General features: G+C 43.9%; 2 protein-coding genes across 6 annotated transcripts in view; one reads left to right on the top strand and one right to left on the bottom strand.

Annotated features, from left to right (window-relative positions):
* The window catches only part of MYOF (myoferlin), a 153,030-nt gene that overhangs the window by 104,803 nt on the left and 27,190 nt on the right, over positions 1-21,037 (bottom strand). For all 5 annotated transcript variants that reach the window (XR_003002487.1, XM_024739512.1, XM_024739514.1 and 2 more), the window contains exons 4-5: positions 9,852-9,960; positions 6,894-6,981 (exon numbers count right to left, since the gene is read on the bottom strand). Coding sequence is in view for 4 of the 5 variants with exons in the window: in XM_024739512.1 (XP_024595280.1) it covers positions 6,894-6,981; positions 9,852-9,960 (197 nt within the window). In the remaining variant the exon portion in view is untranslated. The remainder of the gene's footprint in view (positions 1-6,893; positions 6,982-9,851; positions 9,961-21,037) is intronic.
* Positions 18,415-18,791, top strand: LOC112396029 (60S ribosomal protein L36a-like). Its single transcript, XM_024739516.1, has one exon. The coding sequence runs from the start codon at positions 18,440-18,442 to the stop codon at positions 18,758-18,760; it is 321 nt and encodes a 106-aa protein (XP_024595284.1). The 5' UTR covers positions 18,415-18,439; the 3' UTR covers positions 18,761-18,791.

Raw genomic sequence — 21,037 nt, 5'->3', positions numbered from 1 at the left:
AACAATGTATACTTTTAACAGATTGTTCTTCAAAAATAGATGTGAGATTTTAAAAGTAGTTTATTCTGGTCATGGGGATGTAGGCTCCAGTCAAGTTAAATGACATCTGGCAAATCAAGTTGGCAAAGTAACAGGTTTTCAGAAGGTCAAGCCAGTGGCCTGAGTCAGCCCACCCCTCTGTCATGGGGAAAGTCTCAGAGGCAGGCAATGAAAAGCAGACCTTCTGACACCACACACTTTCAGTTAAGCCACCTATGCCCCAGGCTCTTCAACCTTTGTCATTTTGAAATAAGAGCTTCAGGAAAGCATTCCTTAAAAGGGAACCCCTTAGATACAAACCAAAGACCTGATCCATGAAAGCAATCATTGATAAGCTGGCCTTCATTAAAATTAAAAACTTCTGCTCTGTGAAATACAATATCAAGAGAATTAGAAAACGAGCCAAGAAGTGGAGGAAACATTTGCAAAAGACACATGTGATAAAGGACTGTTATCCAAAATATACAAACAACTCTTAATCTTAAAACTCAACAATAGGGACTTCCCTGGTGGTGCAGTGGTTAAGAATCCACCTTCCAATGCAGGGGATACAGGTTCGAGCCCTGGTCTGGGAAGATCCCACATGCCGCAGAGCAACTAAGCCCCTGTGGCACAACTACCGAGCCTGCACTCTAGAGCCCATGAGCCACAACTACTGAGCCTGCGTACCACAACTACGGAAGCCCATGAGCCTAGAGTCCGTGCTCCGCAACAAGAGAAGCCACTGCAAATGAGAAGCCTGCGCACCGCAAAGAGTAGCCCCCGCTTGCCACAACTAGATAAAGCCCACACGCAGCAACCAAGACCCAACGCAGCCAAAAAATAAGTTAATTAAAAAAAAAATCAACAATAAGAAAACAAACAACCTGTAAAAAATGGGCCAAAGACCTTAACAGAAACCTCACCAAAGATATGCAGTTAGCAAATAAGCATAGGAAAAGATGTTCCACATCATATGTCATCATGGAAATGCAAATTAAAACAATGAGATACCACTACACAGCTATTAGAACGGTCAACACCAAATGTTGGTGCAACAGGAACTCTCATCCATTGCTGGTGGGAATGTAAACTGGTACAGCCACTTCAGAAGGCAGTTTGGTGGTTTCTTACAAACTACACATACTCTTACCCTGTCACCCAGCAACCATGCTCCTTGGCATTTATCCAAAGGAGTTGAAAACTTAGGTCCATACAAAAACCTGCACATGGAAACTTATAGCAGCTTTACTCATAATTGCCAAACTTGGAAGCAACCAAGATATCCTTCAGTAGGTGAACGGATAACTAAACTGCGGTACATCCAGACAATGGAGTATTATACAGCACTGAAAAAAGAGCTATCAAGTCATGAAAAGACATGGAGGAACCTTAAATGCACATTACTAAGTGAAAGAAGCCAATCTGAAAAGACTGCATACTGTATAATTCCAACTCTGTGATACTCTGGAAAAGGCAAAACTATGGAGATAAAAGATCAGTGGTTACCAAAGGTTGGGGGTGTGTGCGGGAAGACGACGAATATGCAGAGCACAGATGATTTTTAGGGCAGTTAAAATATTCTGTATGATATTATGATGATAGATATAGACTATTATACATTTGTCCACACCTGTAGAACGTAAAACACCAAACGTGAACTCTAAGGTAAACGATGGACTTTGGGTGATTACGATGCGTCCATGCAGGTTCATCCTTTGTTAAAAAAAAATGCACCATTCTGGTGAGAGACATTGATAATGGGGAAGGCAATGCATACGTGGGGGCAGAGGGCATTCGGGAAATCTCTGTATATTCTTCTCAATTCTGTGGTAAACCTAAAACTTCTCTTAAAGAAGAGTCTTAAAAAACCAAAAAGCAAAACCCAAGAACCTCTGAAGTATTCAATTCCCGTGGTCTACGGTCATAATTAGTTTCTTCAACTTGCAGAGGTGAATTTTCCTGAAAATCTTCACTTTTGTGTTCTATCATTAACATTTCAAATTTCTTCTTTGCAGATCCCACTATGTGGATGGTAACCTTTAAAATCAATATCAGTCGTGGTGAATAGTGGTTATCGTAGGTTGGGACTACGAGAGATTTGTATGTTCCTGTGTCTTATATTCCCTGTGATGTTTATATTTTTATAAGCAGATAAGCTTTTGAACTCAAAAAACACCCCCAATGAGTTCATGATTTAAAATTTGAAAAGATCTATTGATATTTAAATTAGAGGGAGTGGACTCGTTACTTTTATACAAAATGGTAAAGATTTTTAAAGAGTCAATTTAAGGAAAGTGAAAAAAACCAGTTTCTTGGCCAGATGTTCTGTTTATGTTAAGGTCTGTGATGGCAGGAGGTGTGGCTGCCTTGCTGTTATTTCTGTCTCATGTTTATTGCTCTTATTTCCCCCAAGACTGTAAGGTGTTGGGTTTTTTTCCTTAGTGTCTTCCTTAACATGGAGTTGTACTAAGTACTCAAAGATATCTTTGCTTAGTTGAATTTCACATTAAGACAAAAAAAGTTTTATCTTAAAACATCCAGATAGGAACTTCCCTGGTGGTCCGGTGGTTAAGAATCCACCTTGAATGCAGGGGACGCAGGTTAGATCCCTGGTCGGGGAACTAAGATCCCACTTGCTGCGGGACAACTAGAGAGCCCGCATGCCACAACTACTCAGCCCATGAGCTCTGGAGCCCACGCACTGCAACGAAAGATCTCACGTGCTGTAACTAAGACCCTATGCAGCCAAATAAAAAAAAGTTTTAAAAAAATCCAGATAATCTAGGACATTAAAAGATTTTTTTAAGTTTCTTTTAGCCAGATTATGAAATAATTATCCACCACGCCACCAGCTGTGGTGAATGTTAATCTCATAGAACAAAGATGGCACTTCCAGATCAAAGAAACCTGTTCATTTTTCAAATAAATAAATTTCACTCTGTCATTTCACACTTAAACATAAAATTGCCCTGCGGACACAGCTCATTTGCAGGCCAGCATTTGCTAATGTTCTCTGAAATCCAAATAAAAGGAACCCAAGTTCTGGCTCATTTCCTATCTCCGTCCAGCAGTATCAGGTATTAAAAAGAACTTCTGAGGCAGACCTTGGCCACCTGCCATTGGAACCCGCTGGAAACCAGCTAGCTTCCTAAGAGGATGGGGGACTCGGTCCACAAGCACTGCTGGAGCTTGACGTGTGCTGCCAAGACAACCCAAGAGGTGAGGAGAGGAGCCTTGGGCAAAGGGAGCCTGGACGGCAAGGGTTTTCTCCCCAGTGGGTTTAAAATTTCAAGAGTTAGTGCTTTTCTCATTTCTAAGGAAGCAGTCTTTGCTCTGGGGAAATGGCGTGTTTTCTGAGCTTGGGCTTACAAGGGTCCATCTCAGGAGATGGGACCTCCCCCTACACTCCCAACCGCTTGATAACTGGCTTATTCTCAAAGTCTTCCTGGTCCATTAGGACACAACCCACCCCCCTTTTTTAAGATATTTAACAAAAAAACATTTAGTCATCTCAACATGACCCTGAGCCAAAGCAGATCATTCTTTTCTAATAACTCTGCTTTTTAGAGGAAACAATTTGAATGTTCATACAGACTGTGGCACTCAACTGAGCTCATAACTACAGCTACCCAGAATTGTTTTTGTGATAATGATAATAATAAAGACCACATTAAGGTAGAACTTACTCTACGCCAGGCACTGGGCTAAGTGCTTTCTACGCATTATCTCATTTAATCCTTGCGACCACTTCATGATGTGCTACTGTTCTCCCCCACCTTACAGTAGAGTAACTGAGATTCAGACAAGTTTAGTGACTTACCCAAGGTCACACAGCTAATTAACAACAGACATAGCATCTAACCTAGGCTAGTGTGACCCCAAAGCCCTTGCTCTTATCCATAACGTTACACTTTCAGAAAAAAAAAAGTCTTGTCTCCAAACCTGGACTGCAAGTTCCTGGAGGGGAGGAGCTGTATTTTAAAGAATTACCACCCTCACTGCAGCACTGAGCAATGGGTAAGGAAACCCAGCAACCAATTTCTGTACCCCATAAATACTAAGAAGTTGTGTGATGCCAGTTCACTGTAAACTATAAGTTTACTCTTTCTACTTGAATGAACCTCAGTGCTATTTTTTTCCTAAAGGCCCGGCTCAAGGGGTACCTCAAAAGGGCCCATTTAACATTTTGGCTCTTGAAATGGAATAAACATAATGAAACTGTCTTTTATCTACCAGTACACAGGGCTGAATAGTGTCCTCCCAAAAGTCTTGCCCATCTGTAACCTCAGAATGTGATCTTATTTGGAAATAGGGTCTTTGTAGATGTAATCAAGTTAACCTGAGAGGACACTGGATTAGGGTGGGCCGAATCCAATGACTAGTGTCCATATAAGACGTGAGAAATTTGGACACTGACACACAGAGAGAGCTCCATGTGAAGACAGAGACACACAGGGAGAACATTGTGTGATGACAGAGGCAGGGACTGGAGTGATGGGTCTACAAGCCAAGGGACACCGAGGATTGGCAGCAACCACCAGAAGCTAGGACACAGGCATGGAACAGAATTTCCCTTAGAGTCCTTGATTTCAGACCTCTAGAACCCAGAACTGCGAGAGGATACATTTCTATAGTTTGAGCCACCCAGTTTGTGGTACTTTATTACAGCAGCCTTAGGAAACTAATAAATAGGATCTGGCTTAGGAAAAATATCAGTGTAAGAAAAGGCACCCTGGTCCTCCCAATTCAGAGGCTACACCAGAGAGCCCACCAGTTGGTGCTGCCTTTTTGGGCCCGTAAGTTCCTACTGTCCTTCCGAGGCCGAAGCAAACGCTGGTGACAGCGGGCATCGGCGGAGGAGAAAGAAATTGGTCGGACCACTTGGTTCAGCCCCTGCTGGCGTGCTGCTCAGGACTGTGCTGTTTCCTCTGTGGTGTATCTGTCATCACTGCTCTGGCAGCAAAGGGAGCCACAGATGTGCTCAAGCCACCCACAGGGCCCTTGCGGGGCCGAGAGTGTCCAAGGACAGAGCAGCGTGCCCGTGGCGCCGGTGGGCAGAGGGTGGAGGCAGAGCACGTTGCTGATGTGCTGGTACCCTTATAAGAGGTAAGGGGCTATGTCAGGCCCAAATGTCCCCAAGGAAGAAGGGGCCAGGTGACCCATGCTGGACACACAACTACATGGTCAATTAATGGGCCCAAACCTTAATATCGGGTCATCTGTGGGCTGGGCAAGCAGGGGCAATGGCTGGGATGGGGCTGAGGCAGACAAGACGTCACACAGGAAGGGGGCAGAGACATCACAGGGCAGAAAGGGAGGTGCTGCCACAGGTGCCAAGGAGACCCCTCAGGTGACCAGAGAGCTGAGTTCAGAACCAAGAAACACTCAGAGAAGCCAGGACCGGAAGAGCCAGGCCTGGCAGGAACCAGGGCCAGGTGCCCACCCTGGCTGAGGGATTTCAAGGCGGGGCGAGTGGGCCCTCCCTCCCTGGGGTGCACGCCAAGGCTGGGAAGACGGGGGCGTCTGGTGAGACCCCTCCGCACAGAGGAAGCTACAGAGACACGTCTAACATCCCGTCACCCTGGAAAGACGCTAAGAGGAGGTCGGACTCAGCTGTGTGAAAGGCCTGACTGTCTTGTAGACTGCCCTCCACCTGCGGCCCAAACCCCCCCCCCGGAGTCCCACACCCCAACCCCATCCAAAGCAGCATGTGATGACCCTGAATGACCCACAACCCACATCCGCGAACAAAGAGCACAAGGTGGGTTGTGCGGCAGGAAGCACCTGGTTAAAGGACCGAGGGGCTGTTCGGAGGCGGGAGGGGGTCAGGGCCAAGGGAGAGAGAGGCTCCAATCCAAGGGCTCCGACCACGAGACTGGTGGCTGAGAGCGCAGCCTGGTGATGGTACATTTGGGAGGTGAAGACACGTGAAGAGAGTACAGGCCACTCCTGAGACTCAGAACCAGGCAACGGTGTATGGGGTGCAAGCTACGAACCCAAAGCAAAGCCCTGCCTGGAACCTTCTGCTGGATGGGCTCACGTGAGGCTGCTCAGTCATGTAACCAAGCAGGACCCTATGAGGCCTTCCCAGAACAGACCCCGCCCGTGTCCTCCGCCTGCCTTTTGTCTGTAGAAAAACTTCAGTCACAGAACAAATTTAATCAGAGAAGTGAGAAAATGCAGAAAGAAAGAACAGTCAAGCAAGACAAAATACTACTACTTCAGCCGTTAAACAAAGTCCGGGACCTTTACTTCTTCCTCAAGGACTACAGATACTATTCTGAGCCGTGTCCTTTGAGCTGCTTTGCAGATACTGAAACCCCCCACCAGGTGGGAGAAGTTAACTGTATGCTGTCCACAAGCACGCAGACCCCAGACCCGTTGGAAACAGGAGGTTGATGATGCTGACTCCCAACTACCTCACCATCAACCCATCAGAAGAATGCCCACGAGCTGATCACGCCCTGCTCCTTGAACATTGTAAGATTCCTCACTACCCCCTCCAGGGTGGGACACACAATCTTGAGCGCGTGAGCCCCCTGTGGCCCCCTTTGCCTGGCAAAGCAATAAAGCTATTTCTTTCTACTTCACCCAAAACTCTGCCTCCAAGATTTAATCTGGCACCAGTATTCTGTCACCGAATTTTGGCAACAGTAAAGGACTGCCTTGCTGTCCCCTCTCCTTTGAAGGGCATTTGGTAAACTCTTGTAATGTCCAGTTCAGGGCAGCTCCACCTGCCTCATGGGGCCCTGTCTAGGTGGGCAGGGAGCTACAGATAGTATAGTGACAAGGAGAGCTTCCTTGGAGAGTCCTTGTGTGCCATTAGTAGATCCTCCCTGGTGTAGGCTGGGCCTTCAGGAGGGTCAGCTTACCTCCCAAGCCTGGCACGCTGGTCCCACTGGGGTCATCCGGATGTGGAGCTGAAGGTGGATCATAGCCGATCACCAGGTCAATGGTGGCCTGGGTAGAAAAAATTCGTGGCAGACAGAATCAGTGCAGGGCATCAGAATGCTATAGACTCAACACAAACCAATTCAGCAGGAGTAAAATTTCTAGCAGGGGTGAGCAGGGGGATGGGAAAGTGAGAAGAGAGAGAAGGACGACATACCCTCCACTGTTCATATCTTCCCACCGTGTGGGCCCAGGTGGAGTGGACGCACCTGGGAAAGCAGTTACCTGGTACAGGTTGCCAAGTGTATCATTGCTAAGGGGCAGCCTCATAACTGGAGGAAAGTTTTGCGACAAGGAAGCTTGAACTCATAACAAACCTCCTTCCTAGGGTGGAGATGGCCTCCAATCACAGAATTACAGTCACAGAGGATCATTCTAAGTGTTTAAGTTTTTTTGTTTGCTCATTGACGTCTTTGTTAATTGCTGAAATTTATTTTCACACTTCTCTCCAAAAAGAATTTTAAGTGACTAACAAAAAGTTATAAAGCGATGTGATTCATAAAATGGGGTTCAAAAAAAAGGGAAACAAGTCTGATTAAAGAGGAAACAAAGATGCAAAACGTGAAGATGAAGATAAGTGCCATCCCTCTTGCATTAAATATGACCCCAAGTTGGCTAGAAGCCAAGGCAAGAAGGAGAACATAAAATGTTATACATAACCTTTCATTATCAGAAAGGAAGAAACATACTAACTCGTTACAGGAGATAAAATTATTCCTATTTTTAAAATCTGAGTTAAATTTCTCACGTGGGGCATTATTTTAGGGCAGAGTTTCCTATACTTTCATATTTTGTGAACCGATAAAATTTCAAAAAAGTTTGCGAGGGGACTCAACATAGGGTCGCTAATTTTTATTTTGCCAAACACATGCCCTCAACTACCATCTACTACTATAATCATTTCACAAAATAAAGGACTTTTAACAGCAAAATTGAGGAAAGATAAACCTCAAAATAAAAGAAGTCCTTTGAAAATAAGAATGGTACACACACACACACACGTTATCAGATAAAATACAGGACATAAAATTTGGGACATATTTATAGTACAAAATTGTTCACTGTTTATCTGAAATTCAAATTTAAATGGGCATCCCACACTTCCATTTGCTACTTTTGCTACATCTGGTAAACTCTCTCTCTCACTCACTCACGCACACACACACACACACACACATTGCCCTGTTTTTTCCCATCTGTCTGCTCATTAGTAAATACTCCCTCATGGATCAGCACATTCTTTGCCAACTTAAGAACTATGACCTGGGAGACACTGAACAGGATAATAAATGATGCCTCTGACAGCAGTTTCTTGGCAAATATAGAATCATAAGAGCAGCGTCTCACGGCTACAACCAGGCCACAATAGGAACACCGAATGCAATGAGGGGCTCAATTGCCAAACTTGAAGAATCCACCTTTCAAACCCAGAAGAGTCCATGAATGGCTCGACCTCTGTATCAATGGCTTCCCAATAACTTCAGGATCCACCGAGGTGCTCCAGGCCCTCTTACAGGGGTAAGGGGATACCAGGGGGCCAGGCCTGAGGCCCTCACTCTTCCTTACTCCATTCAATGACTACAATTCTGCCATTTCAGGGTTCTACATATGCTTTCTTCTCTGCTTTAAAGAGGAAAAAAACAGCCAGAAAAATCACTGACTTGTACCATCTTCCCTTAGTATCATTTCTCTCAGCCAGTTTTGGGTAGACAGACGATAGCTGACATTCTGAATTTACATTTTATGATTAGAATGCTAATTCACAGCAAACCTATAAGTTTTGGAGACTAGACCAGCAAAACTGACATTCCTAATGGGCATTAATGCATTCTTGCCTTTAGGGATGGCCTCTTTTAAATTTTCTCCCTTTGCCCAGGCTCCTAAGCAAAATATTGACAAATTGTTTGGAAAACGAAGGGGTCAGAGGTTAACAGGGCAAGCATATTAGCTTTATGAGTGCTTGTTAGCAATCTTAAGAAATCTGAGAGCGGTGATGCTAGAATCCATTTTTTTAAAGTGCACTTGAAAAAGAGTCTCTCTCTTCTGGTCTCATATCAGACAATATCAGTGTGTACTTGTTTAGAGAGGCTGTGATCAGAAAACGTTCAGCTGCCAGTGGAATAATAAAGACCATGGGGACCTCCTTGGTGGCTCAGTGGTTAAGAATCCTCCTGCCAATGCAGGGAACACGGGTTCGAGCCCTGGTCTGGGAAGATCCCACATGCTGCGGAACAGCTAAGCCCGTGCGCCACAACTACTGAGCCTGCGCTCTAGAGTCCGTGAGCCACAACTACTGAGCCCACGCGCTGCAACTACTGAAGCCCAGGAACCTAAAGCCTGTGCTCCGCAACAAGAGAAGCCACTGCAATGAGAAGCCTGTGCACCACAACGAAGAGTAGCCCCTGCTCTCCGCAACTAGAGAAGCCCCGTGCACAGCAATGAAGACCCAACGCAGCCAAAAATCAATAAATTTAATTTTTTAAAAATCATGACATTAACATCTTGGTATTCTGGTCTAATATTAATGAACTACCTTCTATAGAATGCTTCAAAGAGTATCTGATACACAGAGCTACACTCACCATACAAATGTTAACAACCAAGTGAATATGCCCAGAGCTGTACCAAGAGAGGGTCCCACTCACGCTACAGTATTCTGATATAGAAAATCAAGTTTATCTACTTTGTAGTTCTGTCAATATGAGTACAGGATGAGGCCATATCATTTGTAAATGCACCTATTTACCTCAGCCCCAGTAGGGAGAGTGTGTGTGTGTGTGTGTGTGTAGTGAGCTACTTATAATTTCACACTCTTGTCTCAATGAACCTTTGCAAAGCCATCTCCCTTCAAAGCCATTCAACAAGAGGGAAATGCTCACCCCAGTCTCTTGCCCCCTTTCGTTTAGCAGGGAGATCAGTTTGTAGGGCAGCGATCGGCTCTGGTTGCCAATCAGGTCTTTCAGGGCTACGGTGGCCGTGCCAATTAACCTGCAGGGGAAAGGAAAAAGCACACAGTTACCCACATAAGAGGCATGTTTCCATTTCCACACTGGACCTCCCAATCCTCTTCCTATTCATCTGCGAGCATCAAAATCACTCAAAATGAAGCGTGGGCCATTTTGTGCTCTCCCTAGCAGGGTATTTTGGCGGTAACCATCACACAGCAGCCACCATGTCTCCATAACAAGCAGTCATTTCAAGAGTCAAACTATGGTGCCTGGGAAATTTCAAGTCACAAATGAGATCGATGGGTGAGAGACAAAGACTGAATATAACCTCGAAGAATACAGGAAGAGAGAAAAGTAGGACAAAGTTTAGGCATTCTTCTGTAATGGACATTTAAAAGGATTCATAAAACATTGTCCACTGTAACCTGTTAATATGTTGTGATACAAAACAAAAGGGAGTTTAAGGTAGCAGAGGGAATTAAGGTTGCTAATCAGCTGACCTTAATATGATTAGACTGGGCCTACCCAGATAATCCAGGATTGAAAGCAGAAGAGGGTGATGGGGAAGAGGCAAGAGACTTGCAAGAAACACTCAACAAGCTGTCACTAGTTTGAAGGGACCACAAGCCAAGGAATGCAGGCGGACTCTAGAAGCTGGAAAAGGCAAGAAAATGGATTCTCCCCTAGAGCCTCCAGAAGGAATACAGCCCAGCTGACACCTTCATTTTGCAGGTAAGCCCACTGGACTTCAGACCAGTAGAGCTGTAAGGTGGTAAAATTGTGACATTTTAAGCCACTAAGTTTGTAGTAATTTAAAGCAGCAACAGAAAATACAGGTCTCATGCAGAAGTTTTTCTCACTTTCACCTTATTTCCTAAAATTTTTTGATTTTTGTTTGTTTCTTTGTTTTGTTTCCATCATCCTTCATGTAGGTAGTAGCAGTAGTAAACTTCATCTCATGTAGGCCATGGTCTTCAGAGACTGGCTAATTGATGTAGTAATGGGCTGAGGAAACCACAAAAGAACATAGAAAATCTAAGCTTCCACCTGGGCCAGGTAACACATGGTTCAGAAGCTGCTTTGGTGTAACAGATATCTGACCGAATGTGAAAGTCCGAGTCCAGGTTAATGGAAGAGCGTTAGGAATTCACTGACTCAGGCCTGGGCACTGATGCTGTCTGATGTGTACAGCCTCAACGTAGAAGAAATGACTTAAAAGTGCATAATTTGTAAGTTTGCTGATTGCTTTTCATTTGAATAGTATCATATAGTAAAAGTGGTATAGGAAATAATTTTAATGGAAATAGTTTTGCGAAATAAAGGCCACCTGGGAACATTCGAGCGATAAAAAAAACCAACATTGTCCACTGTAAAAACATCCCCCCAAGTAAACCTTCTTGCAGTGTAAATAGGTTGCTAGTTTACTGATGGGGTAACTTGGTAACTCACATGCTGTGGAGCATCATTCAGAAGTTGGATGTATGCACTTCTTTCTCTTCCTGGACCCCAGGGGATTATATTCAGCCTCTACCGCTTACCCATCCACCTCTTATTTTTTTGTTGTTATATTCTTTCATTTGTTTTATTTTTTAGATTCCACACATAAGTGATAACATACAGAATTTTCTTTCTCTATCTTACTTCAGTCACTAAGCATAATACCCTCCAGGTCCACCCACGTTGTTGCAAACAAGAAAATTTCATTCTTTTTTATGGCTGAGTAATATTCCATTGTGTGTATGTGCCACATCTTTTTTATCCATTCATCTGTCAATGGACACTTAGCTTGCTTCCGTATCTTGGCTATTGTAAATAATGCTGCTATGAACATTGAGGTGCAGATATGTTTTTGAAATCGTGTTTTCATTTTCTTTGAATATATACCCAAGTAGAATTGCTGGGTCCTATGGTAACTCTATTTTTAGTTTTTTGAGGAACCTCCATACTGTTTTGTTTTGTTTTGTTTTTACAGTGGCTGCACCAATTCACATTCCCACGAACAGTATAAAAGGGTTCCCTTTTCTCCACATCCTTGCCAACATTTGTTGCTTGTGGTCTTTTTGATGACAGCCATGTTGACAGGTGTGATGTGATATCTTACTGTAGTTTTGACCATCTACCTCTTAGCGCACATAACATACCGGTACAGAAGTACACCTGTGTCCCTCCTTACTATAGTGAAGCTCCTGAAAGGCAGAGGTTTTTCCTGTTCTGTTCATTCCTCTAACCCCAGTGCTTGGAACATAGTTTGCTTATTAATAGATATTTACTGAATGAAGGAAAGAAACATTTTTGTAGTTAGGGCACATGATCAAAAAATTTATAGAACACACATCCCCAGGGAGTTGGTCAATATAAAAGTGTAACCTGTGGAATATAGTCTGTAAATTGGGGTTATAACACACAACATGGTATGAGAGTGGGTGAATTGAAAGAGTTCCCTTTGTGAAATGCAATAAAAAAGCAAAGAGAGTCCAGGGGTGTGCTCTCAGTATAGATACTGAAAAAGGAAAAGAGAAATAGTAAGAATTTTTAAATGCTATTTACTTATATCTTGTCTATATTTGCAGCGACTTATACTAACAATAGCAGATATGATAGCCTGGATTATCGTTAGCATAAAGTTAGAAAGCTAAATATCAAGTCCTCAAAATGACAGGAGAGAGTACTTATACCAAAAACCCCACGGTGAAGAAACCGTAGTTGAGAATAAAAATAGCTCTGGGCTTTCAGGCAAAAACAATAATCAGGAAAGATCCCCCTGTGGAGAAGTATTCATTTCATTGAAAAATGTTGTCCATTTTGTTTTAAAATCAGGAAGTGAGAGTTGATGTCAACATAGACACATTATTTTTAACCTGACATATATCTGTATTCTCATCCCCCACTCGGACCTCAGAAATAGGACCAGATTGTAGATTCAGCGTCTGTCATCCAACCACGTACGTCCAGTGACTCAGAATAAGTGACTTCACTTTCTGAGAATAGGTATATTATATCACACATGACCAAACATTGCTATGGCACCCTGTTTCACACAACTTACCCCACGATGTGAGCCACTGGCACAGGGCTTCTTGGAAGAGTGCACTGACTTGAAACAAACACACCCAAGACATTCAACAACCATGATGGATTCTGCTCTCTTCTAATATCACAAGTAGAGTCAGAAAAGAAAAATTTTGCCTCCAGAGGATTAAGAGTACACTTTTCAGCCCTTTTAGGTCAATATAGAAATTAGGTCTCTCTGTCGATGCTGAGAATTGATGGGACCTTTACAGAGTAATTTTTCAGATGAGTATGTTCACTCTGTATGTTAGTATCTTGTTTGTTTTTGTTTTTTTAACATCCGTATGTTTTCTTCTCACTTGGGTTTTTATTCTCCTGATATATTGAGGACAAGAGACTACCCATGACTCCATGTCCACCTGATGAAACAGAGAAACCTCCCACACAAGGTAAGAACCCCTGGCAAAATCTCTTCCACGTCTCTCTCAGCCCCACAGGATGTGAGCTTCTCTCCATGGACTTTTCTCCATGTTTTAAGACAGGAGGCCACAGGGTTGGTTAATTCAGTTTTTTCAATAAGAACAAAATCTGAAAAGGTTTAAAAGTTATCTGACTGGTACTCACCTTGGAAAGACATGGAAACACAGTGGATTTTACTCTTCACAGTTCCATGATTCATAACCTAACTTTATGATTAAAATCATAACATTATACACTTGAACATGTACTGATCTGCTTTTGCTAAAGCCAAGATGACCTGAATCTCTATCAACAATAAATAATCCCCGGAACAAAACAAAAACTACAGCATGCAGGGATGATACTGAAGTGGAAAGAGGGCTGACCTGGGTTGGACCAGCATTTATCAACAGCGGCCCTACTGATACTTTGAACTGGATAATTATTTGTTTTAGGGGGCTGTCCTGTGCCTTGTCAGATGCTCAGCAGCTTCCCTGACCTCTACCCACTAGAGCATCTCTACACATTGCCAGTTGTCCCCATAGGCAAAATCAGCACAGGCTGAGAACCACTGGGTTAGACAATTCCTGTTCTACCCCTAACTCTGTGTCCCAACTTCCTTTGAGGACTTGGCTAAGTCACCCAAATCTCTGAGCCCCCTTCATTATCTGCAAATGAGTAGATTGAAAGAATTCCTCAGATCCTTTTTAGCCCTGAAAGTCTGCTACTGGCTTATATATGTGATGTTCCTATGTATGTCTATTCAGAAAACTCTCTCATGTTATACATTTCTTTTCTCTTAAAGCCTTTGTTCATTGATTTAGGGGGGGAAAATATCCTAGAAAATGCCCATAATGAACAATCCAGAATACTAGGCAAGTTTTCTGCCTTCAAAGGTATTGGCTTATAACATCAGGAGTCAAACAAATTTCCACAGGGTGTCAGGAGGAAAGTTTAGCCAATAACAGAAATGTGGAATACAGTGAGTATTAGGTGAGACAATAGGGAGTGGTGGGACTTGTGGCTAACTGGGGAGAACAGCTTTGCCTAAAACACAAAACCCATCTGCTGGCCCTTTATGGCCCTGAATGGGTTTTACAACCTCCATTCTGACTCATCCAGTATCTGCTGCTTTCCCCTCCCCATGAGAGGGTGTGAGAGGATGTAACAAATAACACACCAGGAATGGAGTGAAATAAAAGAAGCCAATCGTGAAGTCTGATCTCAATTCCTTCTTTCAGAAACCTTTAGTCCCATTTCTTAAGATTTGCTTTTTCATCATAAAATTCTTATGCTTGTGGGGGTGGGGTGGGGGAGGGGAGGGAGACGTCAAAGAAAACTTAAATTTCTTTTTTCTGAAGCTAGTGCTTGTTTAGATGAAAGCCTAGAAAGACTTTAATCCACAAAATATTCTTAATGGCTCAGTGAATTGAAGAAAAATATAAACAGTTACAACATCTAAGATCTTTCACTGTAAGTTGAAGAAAACATCCCCTTTGGGTGTCTGAACTCTATACAGCTTTGAAGGCAAGCCTGGCCTGGCCTATTTTCTATGATGTTGCTTGGATACAAAATACAGTGAGAGACTGGGAAATGATGACTTGGCCTCCTACACAGGGAATAAGAAGAGTCCAGTCGGACCACAAGCCAATTTCCTTTAAAGAAGGTGATACTAAACCAAGACCCTTTTTCTTTCATATTACTAATGCTATAAATATGTTAAAATATTATGGTGTGAAAGTAATGGGGAAACATTTGCCCTGTGTTTTCACGGAAAAATAAGAGTCTCCCCATGGGCTCCACCCAACACTAAAATGGATGGACCACACCTCAAAAAGAAACTTATGGTGCAAGAATAATAAACAGCAGATGTATTCTGAAATGAAGAAAGAGCCAGTCCTTCTCCTATTCCTTTCAGTCCACGAACGCCCATATAGTTTGTTGTTGGTTCTCTCTGTGATATCAAACTAATTCTAAGCAATGGAAGCAACTACTTGAAAATTGGACGTTAGGTTTGGAGGAACTAAAGAGTTTAACTGTCAACTAGTCAACTCGGTCATGCAAGTGTTGGTTAAGAACTTTTGTGTCTTGTTAAAACAGAGTCTAGTGTGTTTAAAAGAGAAATGGAAAATGTTTTCCCCGTTGGCCTGGACGCAAATGTTAACAGTCGCATGCCACTGTGGTGAGTAAGGGCTTTGCTGGCTGAGTTCTTAATCAGGGGAACTCACATCTAGCGAGTTGTTCTTCTGTGCAGCAGGGACACAGCCCACATGGATTACTGGGGAAGGGTTTACTGGAAATTCCCTCATGAAGGAAAGGAAAAATAAGTTGGAGGCTGGAAAGTAAATCACACGTTGCTCTGTTTCTGCTCCCAAGGACTGCAGAACTACCAACTTCCCATCCTCCGAGGGGCAATAACAATCCCCAACGGGGCTGGAGAACAAATGCTTTTCTGAGTGGCTCCCAGGTCTCCTGCAGGACCATGACTCGCCCACACTTTGAAGCACTGGGCTCTCAGCCAGCTGGGCCTTGTCGTCTGCGCCAGGCCCAGAAGGCCAGTGGGGATGCTCGGCTGGGTCCCATCCCCTCCACAGACTTCTCCCTCCCCCAGGCCAGTATCAGTGGAGCTCCTCCCTTGGCTCTGAGCCAAAAGGAGGGAGCGCCAAGCCCTGCACCTTGCTTTCTACCAGATGGGGCGAGAGGCAGGGGCAGCCATGGCAGTGAATCCTATCACAGGGAACCCCGGAAAGCACCTCCCCGGGTCTCCCATCCACCTCACCTGTGGGGAACCCTCCGAGTCTCCCAACCCGCCCACCCTTGCGCTCTGGATTAGCTGCTAAAACTGTTTCTCAGAATGTGGTTCCCCAGACTTCTCTGCAGCAGAATCAGCAGGGCGGGTACAGATCCCCAGGACCCTGAGTCAGACTTCTTCTTTAGTTAATTCTTATACCCAGGAAGTTTGAGAAACAATGGTCTAGAACAGGTGGAGGGGTGGATGGAGGAAGGGGGGTAGGGAAGGCAGCTGGCAAAGCCAGTCCTGGGGAACAGGGAACACGTGCAGTTTTCTAAAAGTACATTCAATGTGATGATAGAGGTTCACGTTTGAGAAATGGGCGTAGCAATCAATTATTTAATAGAACAAAGGAGAAAGCAAAACTCCCATCAAAGTCTACTCGGCAGGCCTAGTTACCTGCGCCCTCCCGTGGCTTCCCCTCCTTACTCCACACCAGGATTGTCAGAGGACCTTGAGGCCTTTGTCCCGTTCATCACAAGGGAGCAGGGGTTTTACAAAACCTAGAAACTCCTAGTCCGCACAGTGGTTCCCCAACCTAGCAGTGCACAAGCCCCCTGAGGTGGAGGTGTAACAAACGCCATGCCCAGATTTTGGAATCACTGAACTAGCCTGGAGGCTGTGGCAGTATCTGCAGGATTCAGGGCCAGCCTTTGCTGCAGACGGCATCACTTTAACAGGGAAAGGAGATGAATGGAAGCCCAGGTCTCTTCCCCAAAGCCCTCCTGGGCAGCGAGGCTACAAGGCCAGGGGTGGGTTAACTAGCCTAATGCCTGGCATGTAGAAGATGTCTTAAGAGTCAATTTCTTGAATAAATGACTGTAACTTGCTATTTTTCTATTTGCTCTTGACCAATTCTCCTGTTCATTCAGTCCTCAAAGTTCTGGCTCTACGCTTGCCCGTTCTGGACAGTTCAACAGAACTCCTAGGCTCCGTCTCTGTCTAATGCCCTCATCCTTTAGACTCAAGGCAGTAGTATTCACTCATTCATTCATCAAGCACTTGGACCTTATAAAGTAAGGGGGGCAGCATAACATAGTGGCTAAGAACTTGGCGCTAGACAGCGCTGCCTGATTCACTTATCCTTGTACCACAGATCGTGTAACTTCTCTGAGCCTCAGTGTCCTCATCTGCAAAGTGGGGATAATGACAGCTCCTACCTAACAGTATCGTTGTAAGGATTAAAAGGATGATCTGGTAAGTGCTTAACATCACTTTTCATTATTATTTCAGACACTATTCTGGAAAAAGGGATCCTAAAAACAATATGACTCCAAGTCAGTACTTGCAGGGAAAGCTGGTCTGAACTCATGCACAGCCTAAATCACAGGAAGGGGGGTTTATCCATGCGGAGTGTGGGCAGGTGGGCATGAATGAACAGATAAGAACCCTTTGTAACTACCCACAGCCATTTCTATACAATCACTGTGCAGAGTTCTTAAAACCAATCCTTTCTCTTATGTACATCAAATAGCTCCCTCCCCACCATCAATGCTATATATACACCGTGAATCTGTTTGGAAAACAATTTTTATTTTCAGGATTAGACCAGAAGTAAACTTCAGCTGTAGCTGAATTCTCATAAAATCCAATTAGTCGAATCTGAATGCATTTTTAAAGCCATAGGTCTCATAAAACGTTTCATTATTAAAGAGACCCCAGAGCAAATCCTTATATGAAAAACCTTTCTAAACCAGCGCACGTATACGTGCATGCACGCACACACACACACACCCTTTACCCTGTCTTTTTCTCCCCTTTTCCCCTGCTTCATTCTTCATATTTATCACCATCTGATAAACTATATGTGGATTTACTTGTTTATTGTCTGTTGCCTCCACTCAGATGTGAGCCCCATGAAAGGCATGGAGTACCCCCAGCGCTTAGAGCAGTGTCTGACACACAGCAGCCATAAGCAAATATCTGTTGAAAGAATAAATTAATTGATACATCACTGAAGATAGTCCAATGACCTTGCAAATGATTTATAGGTTATGAAGCTTCCTCTCCTAAGAGATGTCCCTCCAAGTACAATCAGGAGATAATTACAGCTCTTATTATGAAATGTCTTTCTCTTTCAGTCTCTCTGGGTGTTTCTCACCAGGGCTGTGATCTCCCCAAACAGCGGGGTTCAGCCTCTCCAGCACCCAGAGCCAACCAGCCCAAACCAGCTTTGATCTTTGCATAGCTTTGCTGCTCTGTTGAAAAAGCAGAACTAAAAAGAAATCAGCTTTTCCGTGCTGATAGCGCTCTCGCAAACATGGTGAACGTTCCTAAAACCCGCCGGACTTTCTGTAAGAAGTGTGGCAAGCACCAACCCCACAAAGTGACACAGTACAAGAAGGACAAGGATTCTCTGTATGCCCAGGGAAAGCGGCGGTATGACAGGAAGCAGAGTGGCTACGGTGGGCAGACTAAGCCGATTTTCCGGAAAAAGGCTAAAACTACAAAGAAGATTGTGCTGAGGCTTGGATGTGTTGAGCCGAACTGCAGATCTAAGAGAATGCTGGCTATTAAGAGATGCAAGCATTTTGAGCTGGGAGGAGATAAGAAGAGAAATGGCCAAGTGATCCAGTTCTGAGCTTCATATTTTGTTTTGTTATGAAGATAATAAACATTTGAGATTGTTTACTTCAAAAAAAAAAAAAAGAAATCAGAACTGGGAGTTTTGTTCCAAGTACCATCTGCCTCTGGCTTAGATTTTCTCACAGCCCGAGAAGCTACTCCAGGTAGAAAACCTGCCTCGACCCTTCTCACCAACCACACTGGGGAAAAGGAGAGGTCATGGGGACCGCCTCAATTAGTCCCACTGCTATGTTTACACATGGCAGTGGCAGAAGCGAGTCTCACCACTAGGGGAAATAAAAGTATTAAAAGCTTGAACACAAGGTCTTTTGTACACCAGTAAACAAAAATTTCTCATAAGCAATACCACACCGTCCCATCAAATTAATTTCATTCCAAACCACAGTCTTTCTGTTTTCTCTAAGCAAAAACAAAACAAAAACAAAAAACCCTTGCCCAGGGAGTTAGTATATTCCATAACCCAGGCTTGTCCTTTTGCTTTTTCTAATTCTACAGTCCCCAGTACCATCCTGTGTGTAAGTGTGTGTTAGTTATGCTGTGCTCTCACTTTCACATCCTGGCACTCTGGCCCTCAACCCACACTCACACACACACACACAGGAAATAAACATTGGAAGGTCTGAGGTTAAACTCTGGATTTACGAAGTTAAATCCACGTGCTTCCAATCAAAGAGCTGGGTGACTTTAAGCAATTTGGTGAACCTCTCTGAGCCACATTTTTCTCTAAGACGTCACTAAGCCTGTCTGACTCAAAGACATTATAAAGATGAAAACCAATTGCGTGTGGAGCAGTTTTAGCACAATTCCCGGCCCATGGTAAGCCCACAACAGATATTAGCTATTATGTTGTTCATCAGGAAATTTAAGTGATTTTTTTCCTTAACTATATTAAATTTGCCCTTATGTCTATCACTTACTGAGGAAGTATTCCAGCCACCATCATGAAGATGAAGAAACCTGCCAAAAGCCACCCAACCAGTAAGTAGCAGAGCCAAGACCCAAACTAATGTCCTGATCATGCAGCTGACCGCTTGCCCACACCACCTCTTATGCAAGAACTCGGGTAAATTTCCTCCTGGGTATATTGTGAGGTCTTCGGTTATCTTCTTACATTACAGCCAAGCAGACAATTTACCTTCAGAGGATGTCTCTACCTTTGCCGTGCATTTGTGTGGGGTATATGTGATGGTTTCAAATGCACAAGTACACACACATGGAGGGGAAAAATAAGAGTGCTAGGAAGGCAAACTCTTAGACAGGTACAGTCATTTTATATCAGACATTGTAACGTGCATTCCTACACGTTCAATTTGGATCTTTTTTAATACCTTCCACGTCTCTACTTCACTTGCTCAAGCTTTCCTCTACCTTCCTTAACCTGTGGGATACGATTATAACACCTGTTTCATTGTCCATACCTACTCATAATATCATCTAATAGTGTATCTGTTGAATAATGATGTATCTACTTTTTTTCTTCACAATCCTGAGGTAAAATCCTTCTGAGTACTCTACGTGATGCTCATGAATTTGAAGGTTTTCCCACTCTGGATGGGGGGAGCATTAACTATTCTCAGCCCTCAGGTAGTTTCCTCACTGACCAGTCCACACGCGAGGAGTCAAGCAGAACCCTCTGCAAATCTCTGGAGCACTCTGCATGGGTGGTGGGTGTGTGTGTGCACGCGCGCCTAGCTCTAGGCTCCCACCTGCACCTCCCCAACTCTGGGAGACAACCAAGATCTGCCTGTCCTGCAATGCAGCCTGGAAATGCTCTCTAGGCGTGAAGCTGGGCACTCAGAGGGCTCAGCTCATTTATCCCCCTCTCTTGGGGATCAGTGTCCTGTCTGCTAGTGCCCAGTATCTGAAACCACTGGGGCATGTATTTCATCTACTTTTCTGGTTGTGTCAGGTGAGAGGGTAAATCTGGTCCCTGTGACATCACCTTAGCATGAGCAGAACACATACACACACCCACAAATCTGAAAACTTGTAAAAATCTTTCATTCCTGTATTTCCAGGCTCCTGAAGATACTTCTTCTTTAGGAACTCAAGCAGAGTGACAGCAGGGCCAGGATGCCAAGAGATCAGGGTCCCAGCCTCAACCCCTCTGAGCCTCAAGTCTCATCTCCACTTCTCGAGGTCATTGTGAAGATCACATGAGATGAGATATATTCTCTGAACTCACCTTGTTCATTGCAGGGAATGAGCTTAAGTGACTTATTAATAGTATAAAATGCCTGCTTAAAACTTTTACCTAAGAAGGAGGAACCAA

The sequence above is a fragment of the Neophocaena asiaeorientalis genome, unplaced genomic scaffold, assembly GCF_003031525.2.
Source record: "Neophocaena asiaeorientalis asiaeorientalis breed wild unplaced genomic scaffold, Neophocaena_asiaeorientalis_V1.1 scaffold597, whole genome shotgun sequence".
Taxonomy (NCBI): domain Eukaryota; kingdom Metazoa; phylum Chordata; class Mammalia; order Artiodactyla; family Phocoenidae; genus Neophocaena; species Neophocaena asiaeorientalis.
The sequence above is the reverse complement of the archived record's forward strand: the minus strand, read 5'-3'. Positions and strand labels throughout refer to the sequence as shown.